At 28.9% G+C, this 10,618-nt stretch overlaps 1 protein-coding gene across 4 annotated transcripts in view; it reads right to left on the bottom strand.

Moving 5' to 3' along the window:
* Positions 1–10,618, bottom strand: part of LOC117167159 (MAGUK p55 subfamily member 6) — a 61,185-nt gene that overhangs the window by 23,147 nt on the left and 27,420 nt on the right. The window contains exon 1 of one of the 4 annotated variants that reach the window (XM_033351883.1): positions 7,570–7,741. The exons of the other annotated variants lie outside the window; for them this stretch is intronic. Within the exon in view, the coding sequence (XP_033207774.1) occupies positions 7,570–7,599 (30 nt within the window). The 5' untranslated portion in view covers positions 7,600–7,741. Of the gene's footprint in view, positions 1–7,569; positions 7,742–10,618 lie in introns of those variants that run through there. 4 annotated transcript variants of the gene reach the window in all.

The raw sequence follows: 10,618 nt of genomic DNA, 5'->3' as shown, positions 1-10,618 counted from the left end.
ATATATCACACATAGCACATTACAGATAGCAAATACCCGTCGACTCCTGACCCAACAATTAACTGGGTTCATACGGTCAAAGCCAATTATGGGGCGCCGATTCCAACATTAAAGCAGGACCTCTTGATCCATCATGGTTAACCATAGTCCTTGGGGCATTAGGTCTTAGGAATTAGACATAGTCTAAATTGGATTTATCATAATTGCGAATGGAAAACTCAAGGTGTCTACCTGACCGAGAAATCGGGAAAACTGAGAAATGTTGGGAATGTAATTCAGTGACTGGGAATATTCTTTCTTATGTACTAACATGTAAATTGAAAGTGTTTTCATATATTCTCTTAGGTACTTTAAATTAAGAGTTTCAACAGGGAATTTGTACAAAATCATTATTCTCACTTGGAATAGAGATTTTTACAAAATAATTACAATTTTGACTTGGAAAAGTGAATCTTCTAAAGAGTTCTAATTCTGATTTGGGACAGGAGATTTTAGTAAAGAATTATAATTTCGGGTTTGAGACGGGTAATTTTCTTAAAGATTTATAATTCTGAGCTGGAACGGAGCATAAATGAAAGAAATATTATAAAAATTTACGTATAAAGAATTACAATTATCCTGACTTAAAACAGGGAATTTCCGCGAATTAGTTTGTAGTTTGTAACATAATTTTTACTTTTAGGTAGGGAATTTTAGTAATGAATTGTAATTTTGGGTTTGAGGCAGGGAATTTCATGAAACGGGCAGTATGGAAAACAGTTTTGACTCTGCTTTAGAAAAAGTGAAATAAAATACTCGCTTCAAGTCAGAATTCGTCACTGTTTGAAACTTGCTTCTTTCAAAGGAATCAGCACAAAAAAGTCTTAATTGGGAAATTTCTTCTAATTTCGTGGATAAGAAAATAAATGAGTGTTAGTAAAATTGAGCAAAAACCACTTTCCCAAGTATTGTGTGCGAGGTACCTTTAGAAAAAGGAAGTTACTATAGTTCTGAACAATAATAGAAAATTTTGTTAATGAATATAATTCTAACTTGGAGCAAAGTATTTCGGAAAGGGAATAAATAAATAAATAAGAAATGTAGAAAATTCATATTAAGAATTATTATAGTTTGGAGTTTGGAATATAGGAAATTTCGTTAAAAAATTACATTTTTGTCTTAGACCCAATAGTTTTATAAGAAGGGAATTTATAACCACAATCCCTATCAAGCCCTCACAGAACCAAGTTTAACTTCAAAGAGCAGGCTAAGTTTGAAACCGAGAAATTATGTTTTGGGGATGCCTTCTGAGTATTTTGACCGAATGTGAAAAAAAAACGTAAGGACCCCATGTTTAAATAATTTGATTTTTTTAAATGACTTGATTTTTTTCAATTTATGTGATTTTTTTGAAAGGAACAAATAGTAAGTAAAGATTTCTGTGATAGAAGTCTTTTGTTTTGCGTCCAAAAAAAGTTCCCCCGAGATTAATATTGACTGACTTTCTCCTCCCTTTTAGATTTCGAAAAATGTGTGACAGAAACCTGTTTTTTAAATTCTAAGTGTTTAGTTAATTTTACGTGGAACTTCTAGAAAGCAAAAAGAAGTTTACAAACTTCTGAAAAATAAATTCAGTTCTGAAGTTATGACGTCTTAAAGATATTTTTCAAAAAAAAAAAAAACGTTAAATCTTTTACTTTTCGAATAATATCTTGTCCCTTATAAATCCTACGTGAAAGCTGTATGTTAATTAATTAAAACAGATTAACTTATCTTTAAAGATAATAAAAAAATAAAGGCAATTAATTGTACCACTTACAGAACATCTTTTATTATCTATTATAGCAGGCTGCTTTTTGTGGAACTTTATGATAGATCGCACTTTTCATTTAAAACTTAATTTGTATGTATTGCATCAGTATTTTTCACTATTTTCTTTAACGGTTGTACTTGGAAAAGTAAATTGTCAAAAGTCAAGTTTTAAAATCGTAATTTAGTGGAAATGTACAAATGCTTTATTGTTAATTTATGTATTTCTAATATATTAATACAATAAATGAGTTTTTGCCTGGAATTAGTGAATGAGAAATTCATTAGCTTGAGGACTGAAACAAAACAATTACAATAATTCCATCATTCAAATTGTAAGAAGAATTCCACAATGTTTAAACTATTTATGCTAGAACACTTTTTTGTTAATTATTTAGAAATTTGTGAAATTTTATTTTTTATTTTTAGAAGTATTCTCTACAATTAACACATATTTTTCAAAATCTAAAAGGCGTGCTGTTCCAAGTCAAAGTTCGCCCGATTATTAAAATCTTTGTATCAATTCAGATTTTTTTATAATTTACAAAAATGTTATTCTTGCAAATAGAAATTGTCAGTAACTTCAAATATCCTTCTTCCAAATTTTATAGAAAGAGAGTTACTATATTTCTAATTCATAATAGAAAATGCTGCAAATAAATATAATTCTGACTTGGAATAGGGAATTTCTATAAAGAATGAAAATTTCTACTGTCGAACAGAAAATATTATAGAATTCTAATTTTTCCTTTGAAACAGGGAATTTTAGTAAAATATTATTGTTTGACTGGGAACAGGGAAATTTTTACAGGAAATAAGAATTTTTTAACATAATTTTGCTTTGGATTTAGAAGGTAATTTAAAAAAAAAATTGCTCTTTAAATTCAGAATTATAATGCTTTTACAAAGTTTTCTGTTATAAATCAGAATTGTAATTCTTATGTCTAAAAATGATCTGATGTTCCAGCTCGAAACTATAATTTTTTCCCAAAATTCTCTATGTTTTTGTATGTATTTTAAATAGGGAATCCATTATGATAGACACACTGATGGAAGTCAAGAAAGTCAAAAAGTCAATAACCCGCCGAGATGATTTTTCGTGCTGAAAAGGGCGATTAGACTATTAGAGTCAATTGGCACCGGAAACTGCATTGTTCGAGGCTGGACTTTTTGACGCCCTGAAAGACCGAAAACCTGTTGAATGGTGGCCCCTCTACCTGTTCGAGTGTCTTACCTGCGAGCCACACACAGGGAATGTGGGCTTGGCAAGTAAGGGGAAAGGTTGAGAAGTGCTTTGCAAACACATGTTTATACTGGGTGACTTTTAAATTCTAACAGTAGACTTTTAGACCTTTCAAAAGAGTAAAAATATTTTATTGTTTATATTTTTCGAAATAGGGGAAATACTTCAAAATTTTGAATTCTACAACTATTGTAAATCAGTGTGAATCAGTAAGATTGCGCTGTAAATCAATGAACATTTCTACTGGTGAGATTCAGTGACCCATTTTTCACCAATTCAAATTTTAAAAGTCCGTGTAAGTATTTATAAATTAGGTACCCTGAGAAAAATCTTTGATTGGGATAAAAAAACAATTTAGTTGCTATATAAATATACAATCAACAAAAAAACGTGATTAAAATGAATCATTTAATTGTAAAAAATAATCTTGATTCATGATTGTTTAAAAAATAAAAGGAAACGGTGTTTTTTTGTATCCCTTACCATTTTTGAGAAATAACCAACAGAAGAAAAAAAATACAATACTTTATGTACTAAAAATATTAATAAATTTTGAAAACTACGTAATATTTAATAAATATCCTAAACTCCTTGGACAAAAAAGTCTAACTTAAAAAAAAAATCACACGTGTTTCCCACAAATAATTCGAGGGAAAATATATTAGGTAGTATTTTAACTACACTAGATAAAATATCACTTTTGCGGGTAGGATTAAATTTTCTTAATTCGAACTTTTTTTCGCTCTTTAGAAACTTTTTCGAATTCAAAAAGCAATTCAAAAAAATTCCACAGACGTCACCAGTGAAAATGCCAAAACCCTGAATTAAATCCAGATCTTATTTTAAAAAATGTCAGTATAATTTTCAGAGCGTCTAAAATTGATTTTAAGTTTTATAAGCATCATAAATTGCAGAAAATAAGGGAGTCAGGGACTTTAAAACTAGCCCGGGTAAGTAAACTTTCTTGAAATTTCGCCTTTTTTTCAAATTCATCTATTTTGGTAGAAATTGTATCTTTTTGGGCTAAAAATAACAACTGTTAGGTTGAAAATGGATATTTTATTATTTAAGGATTCAACTGTTTTTGTTGAAAATTCGTTTTTTTTAGTTGAATTTTGTTTTTTTTTTTAAGTTGAAAATTTTTGTTTAAAACACATTTTTTATATTGATATATTAACTATTATATTTTTTGTTGACAATTCATAATTGTTTGTTTGAAAATTAAACTACTTAGTAGAAGTGCAAATACTTTCTTAAAACTTCATTCTTTTGGTTGAAAAATTCTAATTTCAGTTGAAAACCTCTTTTCACTAATTTGTTAAAAATTATTTTTTTCTTGGTTGAAAATTCGTCTTTCGTGGTAGAATATTAAGCTTCTTGGTTAAAAATTTATTTCACTGTTTGCAAATTAATTGTTTTTAAATCAAAATTTTAACCGTTCAATTTTTTGTTAAAAATTTACCTTTTTGTTAGAAATGTAATCTGCTGGGCTGAAAATCCATCTGTTTGATTGAAACTTTAGAGTTTAGTTGATCATGTATTTTATTTATAAGATTCGTCATTTTATTTTAAAATGCATATCTTTGGTTGAAAAAGTAAATTTTTTGTTTAAAATTAATTTAAAAAATGTTTTCATTTTATTTTTAACTAAAAATGAAACTTTTCCATTTTTACTTAAAAGCGTATCTTTTAGAGGAAATTTCATTTATTTGGTTAAAAACTCGTATTTTTTTGGGTAGAAAACATTCACGTGTTTGGATTGGATAATCAACTTTTTTGTTAAAATTAAAATTTTTCGGTTTGGTTTGAAAATTAGTTTGTTGAAAATTCCTTTGTTCTTGATTGAAAATTATTTGTTTGAACTCCAAATTCAATTATTTGATTATTTGTTCAAAATTTAAACTTGAAATAAATACATTTAAAGAGAATAATGTTTTGAATTAACATTATTGATCTCCTAGGACCTAGATGTAAGGTTGTTTTTGTACATCAAAGAAAAAATTAGAACGGTTGCAGGGAAAATAAAAAATTGATCAGGTAAAAGTCAAAGAATGAACTCAAAATGAACAAATGAATGTAGTTAAATTTGATTTAGTAAATTTTTCATCACTTGTTTTAAAATGAAACTTTATTCTTTCAGTGTACTATAATTGAGTGAAGAGGCCAGGTCATTATCTTGAAAGTTTATATTATCTTCTAACAGTTTTGGTCATTAATGGCTTCCCTAATGTAATTTGACCAGCGGTGTTACCCGTCAGCGCTAAAAAGCAAATATCTTAGTTTAGTATACCAAATGACAGTAAATTGAAATTTAATTAATATTAATATTCAGATAAGGGAGATAGAGAATATAATCCTTAAATATACCTGAAATACAAACATATGCTTCCAACTCTTCCAAGATAAAAGACAATTATTGTTTTCCTTTGCCACATCTTTAAGGTATTATACGGATGAATTCAGAAAAAGAGCTATCCATGCGAAGAACAATTGAAGACGCTCAAACTTCATGCCGATCAACTGAATGCGTGTGAGAGTGTCTAACCTATCGGACCTCTCTGTTCTTTCATACTTTCGCTTCATAAACGAAATGGATAAAAATGTTGATATTTTCACAGAATCTCTGTATTGCGTCCTTCTACCATGTCTCAGTTTTTGAAAAAAATGGTCAGAACCGTTTAGCCGTTATGCTAAAATATGTTACATTTTCAATACCTTGGGATAGGCCTCACGTGCATAAGATGCGATTTTGGATTTCACTGATCTCAACTTCGAAATGATCAGCACTTTTCTAACTAGACCAAACTTTAGATAATGCTCTAATAAATCTTCAGTCCTAATTTTAAAAAAATTCGCAGAAAACAATTTTATCCGTATAATACCTTAACTATATACTGCAATAAAATTGAACATATTGCGCAATACGAATATTGAAAGCAATTCAATTGTTTTTTAGTTTTTACATTGATCAAGAGAGGGAACATAACTGCAGTTTAAAATGAGTTTGTAGGAAAATGAAATAAAGAAAAATTGAATATACTGTAAAAAATTAAAAAATTCCACCTCCTAGAATGGTAAAAATACCAACAAAAAATTAGTGTAATCTTACTACTCTGATTATGCCACTTGCATACTAGACGAATGTCCCTTGCATACTAGAAGTTCCAACCTATCTTGTAACTTTACCACTTTTAGACTAAGGCTTTGTAAAAGTACAGTTTCTGCTTGTGAATCTGTGACTTTCAGAGTAGGTAATAAATGGACCTACTTTCAGAGTGTTGAATCTGTTGACGCTGGTAAAAGTATAGAAACTGTTAAAAATTCATTTTTCCAACGTAATCTCACGTGAGTCTTTAAATTTTATAAGTACAAGTAATTGCAAAGTTTCAAAGTTGCGGAAAATAATGAAAAACTGGTAAAAATAAAATTATATGTGAAAGAGCGTGTTTCAGAACGGTATAAATTATGGAAAAATTTATTTGCAAGATTGATAAATAATGTTAAACAACAATTTTTTAAATGAAAAAAACTGCTTTCTACTGTATTCCTTATTTGAACGGGAAATTTACCATTTCTAGTCAAATTACCATTATTCACATTTCTCATGTAGATGCTAAAGTTAACATGTTGAATAAAAACAGGAATATTTTTGGTTAGAATACCATCACCTAAAATTCATAATGCATTTGTAAATTTATAGAATCTTTCTGGAAACTTAAAGTTCCTAAAAGTTAAATTCCATACTGAAAGAGGATATTCGTTATTGTCAGTGAATACGTTACTTTGGGAGTAGGTTATAATCGGGCCTACTTTGAAAGTGGTAAAATTACCAGAAATTTTTTTTTACCGTATACTTAGGTTTTTCAGTATAAGATAATCTTCGAAATAAATAAGAAAATTACCTGAAACAAAACTGAATTCCTAGTTTTTTCTTTCTACGTAAGAAAATACAAAGTTATAAACTCATTTCTATTATACATCTTCAAAACATAAAAGAAGAAATTAATAATACAATAGAAATGATAAAATAAGAAATAACGGTCTAGAAGCCGTCGTAGACCTTTGTCGCTACCTTTCTAAAATAAGATACCAATTTTTTAAGATACATACAATGAGCGATAAAAATAAAATTACAAAAAAATTAGATCTGAAAATATTTGAAATGATATATTAACTTTTTCCGTTTTACAAATAGAATTATAGATACGCGTTTTAAAATATTCAACATTTTGTAGTTTCCATGATTCTTTTTAATTATTAAGATGTAAAATATTACTGTTTCTGTGGGCTTACCGAAAATATTTTTTCTAAGCTTACCGAATTTCTCGACACGGCCATATTTCAAAAAATAAGATTAGAATTATTTTCTAACTTATATTCTAAAAGTTGAAAAGCAACCCAATTTATCAAAGTCGTTAGTAAACTAAAGTGATGCCTCCCTAATATTTTGTTTTATATCACTTGTTATAAAATCCAATAAAAGTAAGGAATTCAGTGATTATTTTCGATTCCCTAAATCCCTTAATGCCGATTCTTACCGAGTCAGACGTCTTCTGATCCTCAGGCATCTTCAAGGTCTACTAAATCTTAATTACTTTGAATGACGGGTTACTTCAGGACGGCAATTATTTCTTCGTGATTAATGTACTTAAAAATAAAATGTACACCGGAAGTCTCTTTCGAACACGCAAAAAGCGTAAGACGCTCGACGTCGCGACGGAACGTCAAGGACTGACGCCTATCAGCGTCGATACTCTTATAATTCGTTTTAGCTTCTGTATTACGAAAATAGTTCAAGAGGTGCAACCTGAAATAGGATCCCATAGAATCTCAACGTTACATGTTGTGCGGGGGTGTTTCTAGACGTTGAATTAATGTTTTATATAAATTTTCTTTAAGAAAACATGCACGAGAAATTAATAGTCTTGGCAATTTTTTAATGAAGATCGATTGTTCTGAAACAATCATTTGTTACTTCATTTTAAAAATAGATTTTTAATATTTACTATCCTTTTCTTGTCTATGAATAATATTACAATTGGGACGTCAGTAAATAAAACTTTATCATTCAAATTTGAATAAACATATTTCAAATATGTCATTGCAACGTCAGGGCTGGGTAGCGCCCTCAATAGGAAGGTCCGAAAATGCATTGCCTGGAAAATGATCAGAAAAATAAAAAAATAAAAGTTTCAGGTAAAATTCGTGATAAAAGCAAGATTTTTTGTAATTATCTGAACGTGCATTTTTTGTATTCTATAAGTGACAAGTTTGAAAATATTTTTGAATTAATTTTTAATTAGTTGAACAATTTTTTATTATTTTTGTATTTTCCTGTGAATTATAAGTTAGTATTTTTGCTATTCATGTCATAGTAACTGAATGCTGAAAATAATATTTTTCGTTAAAGGCATTTTTCAATTGTTTAAACATTTTATATTTGTTTCAGTTTTTGTTTTTCTTCAAGAATGAACAACATAGTGTGAGAGGATTTAAGAAACTAGAATTTCCTGCATCTTTTCCATGAAAGCCCAGGTGAAAAAGTTACATGTAGTTTATGAGACAATGATATTTTCCACTTGTTTGATAAATTCTTCTGTATAAAACATATGCAAAATATCAGTGTTTTGTCCACTATATATAAACTATGTATAACTTTTTCACCTGGGACATTAGAAGTGAATAATTTAATGAAAAATTTAATATCTTTAACAAAATTATTTCTAACATCGATTATATATATATATATATATATATAGTTAGTTCAAGAAAGACTCAACTTTTCATGATTTAATACGGAAAAAATATAAATTGTTTAAACAATTACAAAATACCTTTTACAAGAAATATTGCTTCTAGCATTCATTAGTTGTGACATTAATTCCAGGAAATACGATCTTTTTATTATTTGGTAGGAAAACAAAAATTGAAGCAAATATAAATTGTTTAAATGAATGAAAAATTACTTAATAAAAATAGATCACTCTGAACATTTACTTTCTGTTCAATAATTCAAAAAAATAGTGTCCTTTCATGATGTTACATCTCAAGAGCTTCAATTTAAGCCATCTCATAAGAAAATCGGACTTGAAGAAAAGCTTCTAAAATGGGGTTTGAAAAAACAAGTTTCTTAACATTCTCATTCTTGAACAGAAAATTGCTTTAATTATATAATCAGAAGCTTTGAATCGGCCAAGGTAATTAATTATTGTCTAACATCAGAAATAAATTTTTTGTTAACTTTCGTTGATTTCTAGAAAAATTCAAAAATTCGATTTTTCCAATATGAACCAGAAAATGATCTAACGAAATACCAAATCATTTTGACACCCTAAGCTGGATCTCTCTGCCTGATTTGAAATGGAGATGGTCTATAATATCGAAAACAATTCAAATTTTAATGTTTTTTTTTAATTTTAAAATTTTAAGTTTACAGTTAAATAATTTTACAGATTTGCAATTGAAAAATTTTAAACTGTGAACAGTAAATATTGGAAATTGATCAGCATAGGCTGAGGAGGGAGAGGGTGGTCTAGACTATTAACCAGCGACTTATTACATGGGGCAACGGCAGAAACAATAATTATTTGAATTATTTAAAAACTGAATCTGTTAAGTTTTATTCGCCTGTTTCTGAATGAAGTATATTTGTCTATTATGGTGAAAGGAAGTAGGTCAGATTCATGTAATCAAATGCTACTCGTGTACATCCGTAATAAAAATTTGAGAGGATAGGTAATGGACAGACATCCGAGCACATGTTTGATTCAGTTATAATTAACATCGTGTTTGATGACGTAATCTGCAGAGAGTGTAATGCGCAAGTGAACACGTCGACATGGAATTCTTAGCCTGCTATGGTATACAACAAAAAATTTGCTTGAAACTTATGTAGTCGGAATTTTATTGTATTATTGGGGAATAAGCGAATAGAATATGATAGATACATTCGAGATGATTTCTCAATAATTAAACAATTTCACTATCTCCAGAACACTAGAGATGGACGAAAAATTCAACTAAGATCATATAGTGGAAACCATCTACTATCGGCGAGAAAACTATAGGCATCTGCCTTTGAAGCTTAACAACTCAGTCAAAAAAAAATGCTAGCGCAACAAAAAAACAGTCATATAAAAGCTGAAAGTGTTCTACGTAAATGAGCTTGAAGACGTTTATGTAACAAAAATTTTGTGCTTAGCAGACTGAAAAATGTAAAAAAATAGTAAGGATTTTCAGGTACATTTAAGAACCGTCAAGTTTAGAGCATTATTTCTTATACAAGGGGCGGTGGGAAAAATTTGAAAAAATTCACGAGTGTGAGGAAAACTTTTGTGAACCAGTTGCAGTTGAGAAATTAAAAAATAATAAAAATTGTTGCTTAAAAGTACAAAAATGTGCAACTATATTATCTTCAGTTTTAATACAGATATTAAAGCGATTCAAACTGCAAACTGTAATGGATAGGCTCTGTATTTATTTTCAATCACCCGTAAGGCTGTGTTAGTCTCTTTTTTTGTGAACATCGCGATATTTTTAGACATTTTTTTTGTAGGAAAACAAGTGACAGAAAGCGGGGGGGGGGGG

The sequence above is a fragment of the Belonocnema kinseyi genome, chromosome 2 (assembly GCF_010883055.1).
Source record: "Belonocnema kinseyi isolate 2016_QV_RU_SX_M_011 chromosome 2, B_treatae_v1, whole genome shotgun sequence".
Taxonomy (NCBI): Eukaryota; Metazoa; Arthropoda; class Insecta; order Hymenoptera; family Cynipidae; genus Belonocnema; species Belonocnema kinseyi.
The sequence above is the reverse complement of the archived record's forward strand: the minus strand, read 5'-3'. Positions and strand labels throughout refer to the sequence as shown.